This window comes from Grammomys surdaster, unplaced genomic scaffold (assembly GCF_004785775.1).
Source record: "Grammomys surdaster isolate TR1022 unplaced genomic scaffold, NIH_TR_1.0 278, whole genome shotgun sequence".
NCBI lineage: Eukaryota > Metazoa > Chordata > Mammalia > Rodentia > Muridae > Grammomys > Grammomys surdaster.
The window spans coordinates 2,284,119-2,303,820 of record NW_021604719.1 but is presented as its reverse complement, the minus strand read 5'-3'; the positions used below and the strand labels follow the sequence as shown (position 1 = coordinate 2,303,820).

Below are 19,702 nucleotides of genomic sequence, written 5' to 3'. Positions count from 1 at the left end.
CTGGTGTCTGCAGTAATGCCTTCATACTCTGCTCCTAGAGATGGAGGCAATTCAATTAACCATCTCAAGACTGTGCCATCAATGAGTCATTGTTGGATTTGCATGTGAAAATTGTCTTTAAATATAAAAAAAAAAAAGAAAATAATGTTCCTCATTTCTTTGTATTTTTTTGTTTTTGAAACAAGGTTTTTCTACACTGACTCTTCTAGAACTTGTTCTAAAGATAAGGCTGGCTTCAAACTCAGCGATGCATTTGTCTCTGCCTCCTAAGTGCTGGGATTAAAGGCATGGGCTACCATGCCCAGCATTCTTCCCTTCTTAAGAGTTTTCAGTATGAAAGATTTTGGTTTTGATGGACATGTAACCACAGCACAAGGAAACTTCATACTACTCAGATTGGCACCTAAGAAGAACAGTGTACGACACTTTTAAGTGACATTTGCTAGTCAAACATCAGCGGCACGAACATAACTTTCATATTCATTATGGTCAGTTTCTCTGGTGGTCTGAGTGAGAGCTGTCTGTAAGCTCGCGTTTGCATGCTTAGTCCCCAGGTGAAGGTGGAAGGAGAACGGGGTGCCCTTGTTATCACATTCCCCACTCCCCATCCCAGTAAAGCCAGTGTTCCTGGGGACCCAGGGCCAGACAGTTACAAAGGAAACAGGGCACTTAACGTAAGTGATGTTATCTGGATCACTTATTAGTAATTCCTCCCAGCCTGTTTCACACATGAAATCTCTGCAGCACACAGGCAGCTCATCCTGTGTAACATCACCGCCACAAAGCCCACAGATGTCATAGCCCCACAGGACAGATTTTAAAAAGGAAATAGCTTACCTGTCTCAAAGTTGTCCTGAAGCTTTCGTGGATGCAGCTTCTTTTCACATTTCTGTTAGAACAAACACATGAACAGCACAGTCTCTTGTTACTCTTACTTATGAAAACTCAAGAGATACATGATCAAACATCTCAAGAAGAAAATTAAACTAGGAATCTAATCATCATCTCCAGTGGGTTTCCATAAAGCCCAACTTTTCAGCAATGTGGAAAACATATACCGGCTATGAATACTACCGTGTACAGCCTCCCACCTTTGCACAGGACTATTTCACAGCCCCTCCCGTTATCCCAGTGCTAGGAATCAAACCTGGGGCCTGCCATATGCAAGGCCTGCATAGCTCTGCAGTGAACAGCATTCCCCAGTTCTAACTGCGTGTGAGCAACATTCCTTCCTGACAAGAGCAGACCACTACTGTCAGGTCTGCTGACTCAGGGATCTACTGTAGAGACCCACAATCCTGCACCATTATAATACCAACTTCTTGGAAATTTACATCTTTTTCCTGTTTTCATAACAGAGAGTAAAGGGAGGAATTTTGACATTTAGCCTCTCGAAAAATAAGCAATTTTTCAAGTTTTACTCCGTAAAAACAAGTAGCAAATCCTACACTTTGTCAATATACTCAGTAACACAGCATTCAGCAAACTTCATCTCTGCCTGCCTATGGGGAAGGCATTAGCACATATTAACAGCTGTGATGTGACTTACAGGACAGTGTCATTACACAGCCCAGGCTGGCCCTAAACTGGAGAATCTTGTCTGTGATTTGCATGGCTGACCACTGTGACCTCTCACAGACCATCCTGCTTTGCATGTATTGTTTTTCCTTTAGAAACTTAAAAATGTTTTAAAACTTTATTATTAAAAAAATTAAAACAAAACACCAAAACACCACAACGCAGCAAATCCTAAATCTGTGAGTTAGAAACTAAAAAGAGAGTCCACTTCATACCCTGTCCATCAGCACACACAGCCCTTGCTCATCCACTCACACTTCTACAGTATAATGTAGGAAGAACAACAAAGACTAAATACTAGGGCATAGAAAAAAAAAAAAAAGCTCAAAATTTTCCAAGCAAATTTGTCATATCACATTTCAAAAACAAATGGAACTTTTTAATGAGTTAAATATACATGGTAACTTGGTAAGAGATATCAGCATAGCATTATCATTAAAGAAGTATTTTCTAATTTTTGTTAGAAGTCTTTAGAATGTCTATTGTTGATAGTCTTGTTTTTGGTAACAAATAAACGTGTGAGAAGTCTGACAATAAACAGATAAACTTTAGTTTACTGGTGGAGTTGATATACCCAAGTCAAGTAACTCTAGGAACTAAGTATGTAAATAGTTTTATGTCAACCTAACACAAATTAAAAGTCATCTGAGAGAAGGGAACCTAAAGAAATGTTTCAGTAAGATCCGCTGTAGGCAAGTCAGTAGGGCAGTTTCTTAATTAGTGATCAGTGTGGGGAGGCCCCGCTCAGCGTGGGTGGTGCTATCTCTGGGCTGGTGGTCTTGGGATCTATAAGGAAGCAGGCTGAGCATGCCATGAGAAGCAGGACAGAAAGCAGCACTCCTCCATGCCCTCTGCATCAGCTCCTGCTCTAGGCTTCTGTCCTGCTTGAGTTCCTGTCCTGACTTCAATGATGGACTGTGATATGGAACGGTGAGGGAAATAAACCCTTCCCTTTCCCAGCTGCCTTACTCACTCACAGCAACAGTAGCCATAACTAAGACACTCAGGTTAACGGGTTTGTTTTGATTTCTTTTTTTTTCATCCAAAGTTTAAAGTTTCTGACATAACTCACTTTCTTAAAGACATGGCAAACAAGTGATATAACAAACAGAAAGTCCAACATACAAGTGTCAAGACTTTAACGAAAAAGATTAGTAAAGATGCTAAACTCTCTTCTAGAGAAAACTTTCTCTGAAATTTTTAACTGCAGTTTCAGGATGGATTACAAAACCAGTAAGATGATCTCACAAAAGGAAGCCGTGACTAGAATGGTGTTGATGAAAGAGGAGGAGTAGGGAACACAGAAGAATGGGAGGAGAGTGAGTTATGGCTATTAAGTTACAGCAGGATGTGTTGTTACCCAGAAGCATCCCAATGAACAGTAACAATGTAAACTGTATTTCAAAAGCTGGAAGAAAGAAACATCAATTACTATGTTTCCTTATGCCCCAGATTGGTCTCATTGTCAGGCTTCATTTCTTCAGGCCTCAGTCTCCCAAGCACTGTGCCAGCATGTCAGGCTTAAACTTTTCACTATAAACATTGCACGATATATCCATATATTGAGGCATATGGCACCCCATAGATATCTAAATTCTTATGTACCAACTAAAAGTAAACAAATTCAATTAACACCTTTAAGATTTATTTGTGTGTATGTGTGTATGTGTGTGTGTGTGTGTGTGTGTGTGTGTGTGTGTATACACTACATGTGTACAGATGCCCAGAGAAGCCATAAGACAGCATTAAATCTCTGGGAGGCAGTTAGAGGCACATGTGAACTGGATTTGCAGCCTCTCAGGAGCAGAAGGTACTCTCAGCCACACAGCCATTCCTCCAGACTTCTGAACAACGGGTTTTCAGGAAAAAAAAAAAAAAAAGCTTGTTTCTACTATAGTGTTTTCAAGACTTTAAAATCAAGGTAAATAAAACCACACAAGTCAAAAGTAGAAGGGTACCTATAATTAAGAACGGCCAAGGAGAGTTGTAAGCTGTAGTTCATGAAGACAATAGTGCAGAATTAAATTTTATAAAATCCTATTGCTAAAAATCAAATAAAAATAACAACTAATTGAGCATTACTGTGTCTAGACAATGCCTGCTCAGGTCTTAGAAATAAGAGCTGTCTACTGGGCACATGAGCACACAACTCTTACCATCAAGGGATTCTGTTGCTTCGCTGGCTGACCGTGAACTCCGTTCGCTCTCTTCTTTTGATTAGGTGAGTCTTGATACTGTTTTCTGCCATTCCCTCTCGTATTTTGATTCTGTTAAAATATGAATAAAAATAACATGTAAATCTACAATTTAAATCACACACACACATATATAATTAATATATATATATGTATCAATGTTTATCTCGATTGAATAGAATTCATAAAGAGCCATCTGAATGTTTATGCAGTGCTGTACCAATTTATTTTCTTAGAAGACTGCTTTGCAAAGGAACATTCTCTGAAACAGGAAATAGCTAATATATTTTTCCCTAAGTCCTTTCCAAGCCTCTTGCTTTATCCCATGTTTGCTTGTAAACTGCTTATAAAAACATGGTGGGGTACAGCTCAGAGGTAAAGTTTATGTAGAGCATGAGGCTGCACAAACTCCAGCATGAATATAAAAGAAGAAATGAAAGGCACGGGAACAGAGGACACAAGAGGATTGTGGGAGACCGAGCTGGGAAGAGAGGCCAGAGCACACATGAGCACACACACTAGGCTTCCTTTCTTTCAGGCTTCTTTCACATCACACATGTTGATGTGACTGTGTCAGTGCGGGCAGTGTGCATCAGTGTGTGGGACTGTGTGTAAATCAATGGGACTGTGTGTCAGTGAGGGGCGCAGTCAGAGAACATCACTGCAGACTCACCTTTCACCTCCTTTTACCTTTGGCCTCTGCACGGGTTCCAGAATCATACTTGGCTGTCAGGATAGTACATGTTAAGCCACCCTCCAAGTCCCCACAGTTGTTTACAGTATAAATTAAGCAGTAGGTACAAGCAGTTAAACTATTATAAGCAAATGAGTGCCAAAGAAAGGATAATCTTTCACAAAATGAAGATTGGTATTTTAAAAACCTGGGCTTTTAGTCTTAACTTTAGATACTTTTATTCAAATGTCAGTTTCTACTTCAGATTTTGAAAGTCAGCTATTTTAGAAAATGTGACTAATGAATGTAACTAATAAAGACATTTATCTTCATTCTACCTTCTCACAGAAAACATGGGGGAGCTGCTGAGACAACTGGCAAGCAAGACAGTGGCTCTCAGCCTCACTTTTCTCTTGGCAGGGTTTCCTTTCCTGTGCCGTGCTTTTCTGTGTAACTCGGTGGCACAGGCCATGTTTGTCAACACCAGCAATACTCTTTGTGCCACACCAGAGCCTTTTCTGCTGCTGTCTGACTCTTGTGTAGTTCTGGAGAGCTAACATCTAGGGAGGTCCCATGCTGCCACACCCTAGCACACTTTCCAAACATTTTGTCTTCAAAACAGAACCTGTTGCAGACAAAAAGGAACTACTCATGAAGCCTGCACTACTTGCAGCCATAATTACTACTTAAGTACCTTGTGCTCATTCTAGGCACAGGACATGGAACCATGTTTTTAGACCTTTGTTCCACCTTATTTCACTCAGCCAATGTTTTCAAGGGTCATATAGACTGTAGATGGCTCAGAATTTACTCTCTGAAGTCTGCAAACAGTCCAGGGCACGTGCTATGAATGATACTGTGAAACTCTCTATCCGAGCCCTGTTTTTGGTTCATTTGTTTATCTATGTAGGTGAGGAGTTGCTGAGTGAGGTGGTGAGTCCACAGGTAACTTGTGGGAAGCCACTAAGCCACCTCATAGCAGCTGTTTCTTTTTACACTTCCGAGAGCACAGCACAAAGGAACCTGTTCTCTGCACCCTCACCTACAAGGATGATTTTCTGTGTGCTTGGTTTATTACCATAGCCATTCTGAGGTACGGAATGTGACCTCCATTTCCCAGCATGACTGTTGAGTTGTGTCTATACTTAACTGCCACCTGAGCCTTCTTTAGAGAAGTGACTGGTCAAATGTCTTCAAACAGGGTTGGGTTTTATAGAACATTTTGGTGGCTACTATTCTTGAGGCAGCAATCTAGAAACCAATAAAATGTTCCCTAAATGCATAATAGATGAACTGTGGTACAGTCAACTACTGCATGATACAGCACTGAAAACATGTTATAACATACATAAACAAAAGAGCCTATTCATCTTAGCTCAGAATTGTCTTCTTTAAGACTTTCCACTGGTGGACACATTAAAAAGGCTCAAGTGTAACATCCCATTATTTACGATATTGGATTTATTCCAAGGCCTTGAAGGCTAACGAGTCTCCAGTCTGTTCCAGTCACAAGATGGAACCCTGGGTGACATCTCAGCTCCACTAACTGTTACACACAGTACCTCAGCTGAAAATGATTTTGAGTCAAATGATCGAAGCCTCTGAACAAATTTCAGTGTCATTCACTTACCTTTGCTTTGAAAAGGTCTGACAGCTCCGTGTGGTTACTGTGTGGCTTCTGCTGTAGCGGCGGCCTGTGCTTCACCCACTGGTCACTAGGAGAACTTTCAGGAAACAGCTGCTGGCTGTGGCGGAATTTTGTTCGACTACACCAACATTTAAAAAATACAATGAAAAAATTTTTTTCTTGAAGTTCTTTGAAAGCCTTGATAGTTTAACCTACCAACTATATGCTTTACTTTTCAGTTTCTACCTTTCCCCACTGTAATTTTAAGTTACAAAGGCAGAAAAAAATTTTTTTTCAAGACAGGGCATCTCTGTGTATCTCTAACTAACCTGAAGAACAGGTTGTCATTAAACTGAAGATTCACCTTCCTCTGCCTGCTGAGTACTGGGACTAAAGTCATGCACTACCACACCTAGTTTGAAGCAGAAATTTTGATTACTTTGCCAGCTATATTTCCCCGTCTTTTAGACAAGTGACTGGTATTAAAAATATTTCTTACATTAATAATCCATCATTTTTATTCCAGGCTTTTATACCATCCCTTCCCTATAAGCAACTATATTCTAAAACTTTAAAGAGTTCTTTCTATACATTTAGTTGAAGCAAAGAAATATATATGTGGACTTTTCTTAATAGGATAGAAAACACATTCTTTCCAGATGTCTCAGTAAGGGATCTGACTAAATAGGGTGGTTATAGACCCTACCAGTGTTAGGTGAGATCTGAGAAACTAGGTTGCTTTCTAGAGCAAAGCTCCTTAAACCACGAGAGATTCAAAACACTGCAATGGTAAAGACTTCCGGATGTGAGAAAACCAGGTTAATGCTAAGCCTGATGGCCACTGACTCGGAGGTGCTTCTGCATTGTTCCGTCACCTAGCTTCATGGCAGCCTTTGTTCTGAACATGCAGCACACACACTTTGTATTGAACATGTCATCAAGCCAGGAACACTGCAGAACACTGCATGGAAGATCTCTGCTTAGACTAAAATATGTTGTAAGCTTACTATATGTGCAGTATAGCTTTCACTCTTACACAAAGAGAATGGTTTTGCTATTGAGGGCAAAGACTCTCGGTGTTTTCCTACACCCCAGCATGAATGTATCAAATCAGTTCATCTTTGATTGTTTTCCATTAGAATGCTTCATCTTGGGTCCGACAGCTGGCTTTGCTGTGCAAGCCCAGTGCTCTGAGTTCAAGCTTTGGAACCCTAGGTGGAAAGACAAAAGTGACTCCGAGAGGTTGTCTTCTGACCTCTACTGGCTTGCTTGCCTGCCTGCGCACATATGCATGTGCACACACACACACACACACACACCCCTAAATTAAAATACTTCTTTTTGAAAACTGCTGCCTGAGATGCTTGCTTTAGTTTCATGAAAATTAGTTAAATGAATCTTGGCTTGGAGTTAGGACAAAATCTATAAGAACTCTGAAAGGGTCCTAAGCGTACACCTTCTACTTTGCATTGTATATTTATATACACAAGGCAGTGTTTCTAAGCACTGATAAGCAGATATTAGGAAGTACTAGTCAACTCTGAAAAATGTTAGAGACATGTTCTATATCATTTCTTGCAGTAAAAATATTTATCTAAGATTTAATTCATTTTTCTTTTTATTTCCTTTTCCTTGTAGCCCTGGATATCTTGAATTTAGGAAACCTCCTGACTCTGCCCCTGGAGTGCTGGGATTAAAGGTGTGTGCAGCTATGCCCAAGACTTATTTCTTCTAGTAAAAACAAACACATCTATCTCTTTAGTATGCAAATTTGCTTTAATCATAATGAATAGTAAAACCATACTATGTATGAAAAAAATGTTCTAAGATAAATGTCTTTGGCTATCAGTGTAAGTTTGATATGTATATCTCCTTTATATACTTATGCTTATAATTGCCTAAATGTTTTATAGGCAAAAAGGAGTCATGATGAAGGAGGAGGTGAGAAGATGAAGTTTAAGAAGGCCTACCCTACAGGGAAAACATAAGTGTCACCAAACAAGGGAGAAGTAAATTAACAGATGATGATCCAACCTTGACCTGTCATGCAAAAGAACTGGATTCGGATTCTCACAGGCCCCACTGGCTGAGTTGTAATGTATGAAATTTCAGACAGCATCCCGTATCTACAGGTAAACACTCCTCTAAAGAACTACAGGGGAAGAGTATCAGACTGCTCTCAGATCCTTTTCCCTTTTTCCATTTAACACATGGAAAGATGGACATCATGGCTCTAGACTATAATTACAGCACTCAAGAGGCTGAAGCAGGAGGATTGCTCTGTCTGAGGCTAGTGTGGGCTACATGCTGTGTTCTAGAGCATTCTGGCCTACAAAATGAGACCTTGTCTCAAGGTATTTTTAAAAACCAAATTGGAGTAAATCTTAAATAAAATGTATTTTCTATCTGTCAGACAAAACTGTGACATTTTTCTCCAACATCACAGAATGTGACTGAAAAAAATACTGCTTCTAAAGGAAACATAGGAAGCAGCTGGAGTTTACACAACGCCCCTCTCTATACTAATAAAAGCAGAACCACGCGGACTAAGAACGTCCACATGCAGACTGGTGGAGATCTTCCCAATGATGCACTGTCTCCATTAATGACTTCTGGGTAATATCTGTTTTATACTCTGGGACTCACTCTGGTCTTCTTGACTTCTGCCATGCTCTTTTCTTATTTCTATTAGCAGTGCCTTATAATAATAACACTTATAGATTTTAAAAGACAGAAATGATTTTTTTTTTTTTTTTTTGGTTTTTCGAGACAGGGTTTCTCTGTGTGTAGCCCTGGCTGTCCTGGAACTCACTCTGTAGACCAGGCTGGCCTCGAACTCTCAAACTCAGAAATCCGCCTGCCTCTGCCTCCCAAGTGCTGGGATTAAAGGCGTGCGCCACCACCGCCCAGCCAGAAATGATTCTTAAGGCATTTAATCCAATTTCTTTTCCTCATAAAACCAATGGAAATGGAATAGTACTTATTTAAAATTTATTAACCATAAATGTAGTCCAATCATATTGTTTTTTTTTTAATTAAATTCCTAGATTAAAAAGATCACCAAATTGGAACAAAAAATGTAAAACAATAAACAAAACAACAACTCTGGCAATATAATCTATAGCAAACTGCTTACAAGAATATAAACTGCTGGACGGTGTGGTGCCAGCTTTTAATCCTAGCACTCAGAAGACAGAGGCAGGCAGATCTCTGTGAGTTTGAAGTCAGCATGGTCTACAGAGCGAGTTCCAGGTCAGCCAGGTCTACACAGAGAAACCCTGTCTTAAAAACAAACAAACAAACAAACAACCAAAACAACAACAAAAAAGGAAGAAAAGAACATAAACTCAGGTCAGTGAGAGGAGGCGGGTAAAGGTGTGCAAGCCAAGCCTGATTATTACTTAGTTTGATCCCAGGGACCCAGGTGGTAGAAGAGAACCATTTGCAAGGTGTCCTCCTCACACACATACCATGGTATACACACAGCTATACACTTACACAAAATAAATAATTTAAAAATTATACAGTATGCATAATTTAACAAAGCTACTTCACAATTAGCTTTGTCCTAAGTTCTCCTCAAGCAAATGTTATTGATAGTTTACACCTGTGTATACTGGTCCCTCTTCCTATCACAGCCAACAGCAGGCTGTGAGACAGGTATCCTAGTCTAGTTGGTAAAGTACTTGCTGTACAAACATGAGTTAGATTCCCCAGAACCTGTGAGAAAAAGCCAGTTGTGCTGATGTGTGTTTGTAATCCCACAGCTGGGGAGGCAAAGCAGGCATAGATATCCTTGGGAACTCTAGGCCAATGAGAGACTGTTTATCAAAACAAACTGAATGACACAGGAGGTTGCCCTTTGCCTTCCTCATATGTACATATGACCATACAGGCATGTGAACATACACATTCATATGTATACAAATTCTGTCATATGCATACAAAGACATATGTCACTGACTTTAACAAATTATTCATTAGCATCTCTTACCTCCTGTGCAACAGAGACTGCAATATATCCATTCAATCACCTCCAGAAACTAACTAACTTATCACTAACGTAGGGTAGTAGATGTCCAACACAGATTTTTTTCCCTTTTCCTAGTGTTCTAAGCCATTGGTATCCTCTCAAGTGTACTATTTTAAAACTGTGCCCGAAGCATCTTCCCTCTGATTAATCCCTTTCATCTTATTAGCAACTTTTAAAGCACAACACAGCTTCTAAGGAGGAATCTTACACTTCTGACTCAAGAAGCAAGATGGTACTGTACTAAGAGACAGCAGACAGCCACACTCTGATGAGCGCATTTCTTTACCTCAATTTTTCAACGGTGGGTCTAGCTGGTGTGCTACCAGCTGAAGAAAAACCATTATCGCTGTCCGAGGAATCTCCAAATCTTCGAGACAGCCAGTCCCTTAGTGGTCTATGGAAACATTAACATTCATTAAAAAAAGAGAAAAATCTGAAATAGCAGCAGTAGGGTCAGTTTTACAGTTAAGAACTGAACATACCTGATAAAAGGAATGGCCATAAAAAACTTATTAGGTGCCAAGCCAAGCTTGGACTTGGGAGTCATATCATTTCTATGACAGGGTAATTTCTCAATGGAGAACCACTCAATATTCTGAAACAAAACAATTGCATTTAGTTGATTACTATCAACGAGTAGCTAACACCAACTCCACAGCAACCTATAAATATTCTCAACTCTTACATACCCTAATTTCTCTTCTGGTTTTGGGGTTAAATTTTGTGTCTTTTGGAACTCCTGGAATGATGTACAAGCGAGCAAGCTGGTCATTGATTCGAAGCTCAATGTAATCATCCTTACAGATGTAGTCTTTTATATCAAAACCAGTTTCTTCGAAGACCTGGAAATAAATGTTGATAAAACTGTTTGATTTTTAATCATTAGAGGCAGAAGGACCAGGAGTTCAAGGACAGCGTGTTACATAGTTGAGACTTGTATCAAAACAAAACAAAGACATAAGGCTAAATCTAATCTGTAGTTAGAAAATTAGAACCAAGCTCCCCCTTTATGCTAATACAAGTAAAAATTAAACAGATTAAATGTCAATAAACTATAGGCAAAGGATGACTAACAATCTGGTTATCAGCCAAGACTTAGTTGGTACTCTGCTTTTAGACAGAGCTTTTCTATTGTACTGTAGCACCACCAAGTGGTAGAAGGACAGGCTGCAACTCTAGAACTCTCAAGTCAAATACACTCAAAAAGGCAACCACAGGAACTCAACCTTAACCAACCTAAGTTGAAACCACTGCGATTGGATTTGAGGGGTAAAGGCAGGGTAGAGGTAATTAAGTGTAAATGTGCATAATCCTGATCTTGTTTAAGAAAAGACCCTAGCAGCTCTTTGGACATGTACAGGGAAGCCCATGTGGACACGCAGCTGGAAACTGGATTCCAGTAAGTCAGGAAGACAGCCTACAATGAAACGCAATTAGTGTAGCCTCAAGCTTGAATCCCTACTCTCCAGATCTGCTAAGAAGTAAACTTCTGTTGTTCAAGTTACCCAGTCAACTGTATTAAGTCAACTCAAGCAGACTAAACAGTAGCATCCCAGCGAACTCCCCAAATTTTTAGCTCTTTATGACAGAGGTGATCATTTAGAAATCAAGATTAAAAATCAAGGCTTGCTTTTAAAATAATCTACTGACGGGAAAATCATTTGCCCAAGGGGCCACTGTTTCCTTATTTAAGTTCCCATAACCATGACAGATCAGTTACAGGGGATCCAGCAGATGCTGCAGTTGGAGAACCCTAGTCCAAGGCCCATAACTGAAAGAAGCAGAAGCAGGAGCCCAGGGTGATGTTAAACAGCAATGTCAAGGCTGAGGACAAACAGTCTGAGGCGGAGGAGGCTGCAGCACTGAAGTGGAGGAGACCCAGGAGACAAATGCCTCTTGGCCTTCACCTGTGATGTCAGGCTGGATGTCTTACTGAACAACTGGGCAAAAAACGGCAAGCATGTTTTGCTGGGAAGCTCTTGTGAAACTAGAGGCCTCAGCAAGGCTCAGGTTCCATCAGTATAAAAAGCATTAAATTTTCTCTCTATGTTGCAGGAGGTCCCTTTAGTTTTGGAGTAGTAAACCTTGTTTTCCGTAAAATTGGTACTCATCTAGGCTGACAACATTTTAGTGATACTCCGTGGTCTGTTTCCCTTTCCAGTGTGTTCTCACAAGCACTATATATCAGTGTTGATCTTTTTTTTTCTTAGTCAATAACTAAGCAAACAACTCTAAAGGAATTAAGTTTTCCCCTTAGACTTTAAGTCAGGGGTCTATGTCTCTAAAAGGGCAGTAGTTATTTGTAGCTTGTATAAAACAGCAGGCTGAGTTACTGTAGTTCACTGTGCAATTAGAACACTAACACTAATGCTTGTCCTGGCTGCTGCTCGGTTCCTGTATCTTTTAAAAAAATATTTAACTTTATGTATATGGGTGTTGTCTGCATGTACATCAGTGCACCACCTGTGTACAATACCCGAGGAGCCCAGGAGAGTGTCCTGAGATGAGAGTTACAAACAGCTGTGAGCCACTGTGGTGTTAGGAAGCGAATCTGGCTACTCTGAAAGAGCACTCAGTGTTCCTGAGGGCTGAACTCCAGTTCCTGTTCCTCTAAGTCAGAAAACCACAACTAGTTATGTTTTATAACCCATACATTCCTTCTGTTTTCAAAAGATTTATCCATTTGCAATTATTTTTTGAGTGCCTATAAGGTAGCAGTCCAAAATATACACATAGCCATACCATCAGGAGTGCCTGGCACCCTAAACAGGACAAGCAAGGAAGCCCAGAGACACTGTGGTTGGTGTCCACAGTTCACAGGCTAACTGCCCTTTCTTCTACATGTTAGCAACTCTCGACAACACGACCTTATCAGACCAAGGGTGTGGGTGTGGACACAGATGGATTCCTTGGGTTCTGAGGTTCTTGCTCAGTTTTATAAGCAGAGGTATTTATTGGACTTCCCCATGGAGGTCCAACTAGACAGAGAGCTGACACCACACAATTTAACCTCAACTTCTACTTACTGAAGGGTCTTTCTGGAAGCAGACATTACCAGTCATGAGGTGGTCAACTACCTACAGACCTACACACACACAATTTCTTTAAGTAGGACACCATAGCTCTTATTCTTTCTCCTTAGAAGCAAGCTTTATGGTTAAAGGCTTGAGGGTATAAAAGGAAAAATTTTTTTCATAAACTTTGACTGGTATCCTCTATCCTCTACAGAGGGTAAAAGGAAAAGCTGTTAGAGGAGGCGGTAACTCCTCACGACTCCAGCTTTCTGAGCTCTGTTTACCTGGTACTGGAAACTGAACTGAAAGCCTCATACCCCTTGGCAAGCATTCCAGTGCTGGTACATTACATTTTGCTCCTAGCCTAGCTTTCAGTTTTAAGAGCTACTCAACCTTTATTTATTTGTATAGGACTGTTCTGTCTGCAAGCTTCTGTATACACTGTGGATAAGCTGTTTAATCTTGAATTGAAAATGTAGAACCTCCAGCTATGCTTCCAATGTTACTCCAAAGTAAATAACCACTAACCTTTTTTCCAAGGTACATACACAGCTGTAACACTAAATTCTACTGGTGTGTGTTTACTGCACACCAGTGTTTTCTTATGTGTGCAGATGTAGATGCCTGAAGAAGAAGTCAGGTGTCCAGCTCTATCACTGCCTTACTCTTTGACATGGTCTCCCATCCAGCCTAGAGGCTGGCAAGCCTGTGGTTCTATCTTTACCTCCTGAGCCATCGTTCTGAGCCGTTTCTCTAGCCCATGATAGCTTCTATAAAGACAATCTACACAAGTGCTCTCTGACCATACTCACAACCTGCATCCTCCCTTTCCTCCCCAGCTCCTTTTGGCATTTCCAGTCATTCCCTGAACCTTATTTTTTTCATGCCCTATATATATGCATGGTTTAATGGATCAACATAATGTCTAGGGTTCCCAAAGGAGAGAAATCATATTTGTCTTTTTGGGTCTGACTTAATATGATGACCTCTAGCTGCAGATATTTTTCTGCAGTTGAGATTTTACTTATTGAATGTACATTGCCAGCATGTACATAAAAGCTGGGTACACACTCCAAACTATGTTCTCCTGCTTGGGCAGCAGGGACCATGCACAATGAGCTAAATCCCAAAGCCTATACAGTGGCTTTTAAGAACTGTATTGTCTTCTTCACTAATAAGCTATACCCAAACTAAAACCAGGCAATAAATATCACTGTATCAAACAGATACCTCAAAACCATCTCAGAGTCACATTTCTGATGTCTTCCCCTCAAAGTCAAATAGGCTTTTGACCATGACGTTCTTAAAGAGACTCTCCTTAAAACATTAGAGTGGTTAAATGGCTTGTCCACAGTAGCTAGGCTTGTACATAAATACAGCCTAAACTAGAACAAATTTCAAGGGTCAGGTATAATATGCTGTAGGATAAGGAGCTAACTGCAGACTAGCCATATATTAAAGACAAAAATGGCAAACAACAGTTGCTGTTTGAGTTCAGAGACCATTATGGACTAGTAATTGGACTAGTAAATGGACCATTATGGACAAGTAAATGGAATTTTTAAATAAGGTAAAGGAGAAATCACTCTTTCTGAATTTTACCTTCCTTATAATGCTAATAATAGGCAACAGAAATTCAGAGGAAATGATCTTCCGAACCTGGCTCAGACTCTGTTTCAGTTTAAACTAGGATGCCTCAGGAAAGCACTTGGCCACCCGCTCACAGTGCTAGTGGAGTCTGTAGGAGGAAGCTCTGGCTGCTAAGCGCAGGTGAGCAGACCTTTGAAGTTTAAACCAGCCCTGGCTCTGACCATGAGCTGAGCCCCTAGGTTCACCACATGAACAAGCACTGGCACTGCCTAAGACACCAGGAGCCACACTGTGCCTGCTACACCTTCCTCATGTTGGACCCAGGCTGTCAGTGAAAGCCAAAGCCAGTTCTTCCTCCATCAACTTATTTCTGATCCACCAAGCTAGAGTCTGGATTGGCAAGGATGGTTTGGGTAGGAATGATAGTAGTCAAATTTTGGAAATAACCAATCAAACTCAGAAGACAAGGAATAAGTCTCTGTCCTTTAACAGCTAAGCTGCGAATGGAGTAGGATTTTAAAAACTTTATCTTATAGGCCAAGTATAAAGCTAGACTGAGTTTTGAGGTGAAAAATGTAAATTTCTTAGAAGAAAATCCAGATTGTTAATTTTTCTGGATTATAAAAAGGAAAAAGAGAGAATAAAGAATACAGATAGAAGTTGAAATATTTTTCGAAAAGAAAATCCAATTTTAAAGCAAAAAGTGGAAAGAAACCATTACAAAGAACAGAGCCAGATAGATGCCTTAAAATTACAGTGAGGACAAATGGCCCAAAACAGTAGAGACAGAGGTAGAGACAGTAAGAGGTGGGGGGCATGGTATCTTATTTACATATTATTTTTTATTCGAGTGTTTTGTCTCCGTATCTGTGCAACAAGTGCATGCTTAGTACCCAAGGAGGCCAGCAGAGGGCATCAGATTCCTTGGGACTGGAGTTACAAAAGGCATGTAGGTGCTGGACGTCAAACTCGGGTTCTCTAAAAGAGCAATCAGTGATCTTAGCCATCTCTCCAGCCTAAAGGCTGTTAAACTATGTATTAAGTTAAACTATATATTCAATTTTTGGAAAAACACTGAATTGTTTCCAGAGTCCAAAAGGGTAGATCTGTGTGGATTTAAGACTTTGAAAGCTATCGACCAAAGTTAACTGCCCCGTGCAGGCCTCACCTCTCGAGCCGCACAGTCATGAGGTGCTTCTTCTTTATTTACTTTTCCTTTTGGAAATCCCCAGCCTGACTTTGCCAGGTACCCCTGAACCAGCAGTACCTGCAAACAAGCAGAAATTCAAAAACAAAAAGCCAAGAAACCTACTTTCCCATTACATTCCATTCCCCAACCAAAGGCTTTCTCTGTATTTACGGTAATTATTTACCAATAAACTGTGTATACCATTTGCCCTAAATATCTTCCAAGAATAAAAATATACTAGTGTGAAGAAACACACCTTGTATATTTATAACAGACTGTTTTCAACAATGAAATGACACATCTTTGCATTAAGTCACAACAGGTACAAAATTTTAAGATACAGAATGCAGGGGTATCCATGGGAGACCTTGTCCCCCTTCTAAGAGATGGAAGGGGGGAAAGAAAACTGTGAGGGGGGAACTGGGAAGAGGAGGGGCTGTGATCGGGATGTAAAGTGAATAAATAATGTGGGAAAAGATAGAAAATGCAGGCAAAGCATCCAAAATTTAGTTAACAGTAAGAACCTAAGGGTATTTTAAAACCTCAATTTAGAACATTACATTAAAAACGTTGTCAACAAGTTGGTCACTACTGCACTAGAAACCTTCCAGTACACTCACATTCTCCAGGGTCTCATCGAGAATAATTGCCCCATAAGTTGGTACTCCCATTTTATATTCCTTCCATTCATCCAAAATCTTTTCCACATCTTCACCTTGTGGCAGCAGAAATGGACAGTGACTGAAGAGTATGAATAATGTTAAGGAAACTGCCATTTACCTTATCACAGTGTAAAGAGGTGACAACAGGGAGAGAGAGAGAGAGAGAGCGCACTAGTGCCCACATGTGCGGCTCACAGCTGTCTAACTCCAGCCACATGGGATCTGATGCCCTCCTCTGACCTCCACAGACACTCATACACACAAAGACCAACACAGAAATTAAAAAAAATCAATCTTCACAAAATTATATGTAGAGACAGACCTATTTAAATCAACTGTAAGTCATATGAAATTAGTCAAGCCTGCAGTTTATTTAGGTTCCCCCAAGCACATTCATTTTCCTTTGAGCACAACATTAACTTTTATATTCAACCTAGACACAAAGGAAACTGCAGGTCTGATAGATAATAAGTGCTGGACTCCCCAAGTTAGACAGGAATGTAGAAGCTCTGACTCAGTACTCATCCCCGTGTCAGATCCACAGGAGTCAGCCTGAGGGAGGTGCACACATTCTACCAAGAGGAAGGAGCCATGACCGGGCACATGAAGAGTTAAAGTGCTAGAACCCTGGGAAGCAGGTGAGGGATACCATGCATACTCAAGTTCTTTGCTACATACATACACGTATTCACTTCTAACTGTTAACACTGAAGGTGAGCCTAACTGAAGCTTATGAAGGAAAATGTGCGTGTCAGTTTCACAAGAAATAAAGTATGTAGCCAAGAAACAAAACAGTGTAAAATATTAAAGAACAAACTTGGAGACAAAAACAAACTCTACAATTGTATGCTAAGTCTTTTGATGCCCCACGCCATCAAGGGCCCCATCACTGAAACAGAGGATGACACATATGGAGAAAACAGTCAGTTTATGACCGGAGGACCTTTGTAATGGCTCTCAAGCCCTTACTTACAAACTTGCATATTCTGTTTTGATTCTGATGTTAACGCTACAAGACAAGCACTTGACGTGAATGTATTTCAATTGTGTGCGATGACAGCACATGTCAGGCCGCCATGAGACTAACACTAGTTTAATACCTGCAGGTAATAACAGCAGAAGCAAAATACATAAACGATATTTTAAAGTAAAATGTAAGAAAAGGGGAGATTCTACAGCAGATGGAGCAAACCTCACTTCTATCACAGCAACAAGAAGTTTGGACAAAATGAAGTCATATTTACTTCATCTCATAAACAGAATTTTATGAGCTCTATTACATATTTTGAAGTTTAGTTTTATGGTTGAGTAAGAAGTAAAAAGGCCCTCTACGAACCCAAAGAGGCCAATCATCTGACACCATGACTAAAAGACAAACACACAGTCAATCTCCATATGATTATTTCACGCTTTCAAAGCTAACTCCAGATACTCATTAGCCATCCCACGAACACCTGTGGTTCCTCAGAGACCAAGATACTGAAATCACTTCTTGATAAAAGTCTGACTCTCTGCAGTCAATAAAATTCTGTTGTAAAGTCATCCAATTGAAAACAAAAACATAATTCTTTGCCCTTCTCTGTAAGTTGACTCCCTGCCCTAATATTTAACAAAAACAAAACCCAGCAAAACAAAAATCCCCAGAAAACCTGCAGCTTCTTTTCCAGGCGCGCCCCACACCCCCACACCCCTACACAATTCAGCTGAGTTACTGCCAGCATCTCTTTTCCACTTACTCTGAAACATCCTTTTTCACTTTGTGAAGTTTTTCTTCCAAAATGATTTCTAAAGTAGACCTCTATCTACCCTCAAGATATGATTTTCACAACCTTATTGGCTCTGTCCTAGATAATGGATCTATCCTAAACAATTACGTGTACAAGAAGCCTGATTTCTAAACTTATTCTTTGATTAAGCAACGTTCACTTAGTCATTAAATAAAGAAGGGAACTGGGAGCACAAGAAAGAAATTTAATAACTTCATGATCTCCACCAACCAAGTTGGGCGTGGATCTCAGGGCCCTTGAATTGAATCTGGAATGGTTCTTCTTTGTTCTCTGACTGCTATGGTACTCCATCACTCTGAATTTCGAAAGCATTTTCCTTTATCTCACATAAGCCTGTTACTGCAAAAATGCCTGGCACATAGTAACTATTTAGTTATTTAATAAAGTTAATGAGTTTCTTCTCAACAAAGGTTCCTTCTCCATATAACAAGAGTAAAAAGAGGAATTGCATCAAGGTTTTGGTATCTGTAACACTAAGGTTAAGTATAAAACTCAACATGCACTCATAAGCAAATTCTTATTCAGAAACCCAAGCATATACAGCTGTTTGCAAAGACTGTGAGTCTATACAAGGTGACAAAAACAAAGGATTTCCACAGCTAGATTAGGACTCCTAAAAGGAAGGTCTTTCTTCTGTAAAGAACCAGCCATCAAGCCTTTACCAAAGTAATAGTCAGTCTAATCTTCTTTCCCTTGGACTCATCACCAACTTATACATAATAACACATCTATATAATCAAGTGTCCTACGTACTTGTTTTGACTGTTCTTTCTGAATCCTAGAAACATGGCTCAAATTCCTACTCCTGTCTTAAGAACTAGTGCTTGCCTATGGCTCAGGTCACCAACCAAACACATCTTGGGTATCGTTTTCACAGGATGAACGATATTTTCACATGATAGCATGCTCAAACACTGGCCATCTCCAGAACAGTATGTTACCCATTTTGTATGGAGCCGCAGGAATCCCTTATACATGTGGGAAGAAACAGGGAATTAGTCGTTTGGTATTTTGGGTCATTTGTACCTGCTTTAAGGCTAATTCTAACACACTGAATTGTGAGGACAAATTCACTCAACACAATGAATGACTAAGAACAGTATCGACCAAGTAAGTCAAGTCACCCGAGTCATGATTTATGAGTTCCAACCCCACCAATCTCTTCCACCCACTTCTAATACGGTCTCACAAGAATTCCCTGCTTGGCACAGACTAGCTTTGTTTTTTAACTCTACAGAACTTTCCAACTCCACAAGTCTGCTCATGCTCTGCTGTGTATATACAGGAAACTCTGTATCTCCTTTAAGAATGCTTCGTCTAAAATCTTCTATCCCACTTCTAAATCCTAAGAATA

At 40.1% G+C, this 19,702-nt stretch overlaps 1 protein-coding gene across 1 annotated transcript in view; it reads right to left on the bottom strand.

The window, feature by feature from the left end:
- Positions 1-19,702, bottom strand: part of Dcp2 (decapping mRNA 2) — a 43,647-nt gene that overhangs the window by 6,824 nt on the left and 17,121 nt on the right. The window contains exons 3-10 of the mRNA XM_028777225.1: positions 16,520-16,647; positions 15,879-15,977; positions 10,796-10,948; positions 10,589-10,701; positions 10,393-10,500; positions 6,077-6,212; positions 3,735-3,845; positions 838-889 (exon numbers count right to left, since the gene is read on the bottom strand). Of these exons, the coding sequence (XP_028633058.1) occupies positions 838-889; positions 3,735-3,845; positions 6,077-6,212; positions 10,393-10,500; positions 10,589-10,701; positions 10,796-10,948; positions 15,879-15,977; positions 16,520-16,647 (900 nt within the window). The remainder of the gene's footprint in view (positions 1-837; positions 890-3,734; positions 3,846-6,076; positions 6,213-10,392; positions 10,501-10,588; positions 10,702-10,795; positions 10,949-15,878; positions 15,978-16,519; positions 16,648-19,702) is intronic.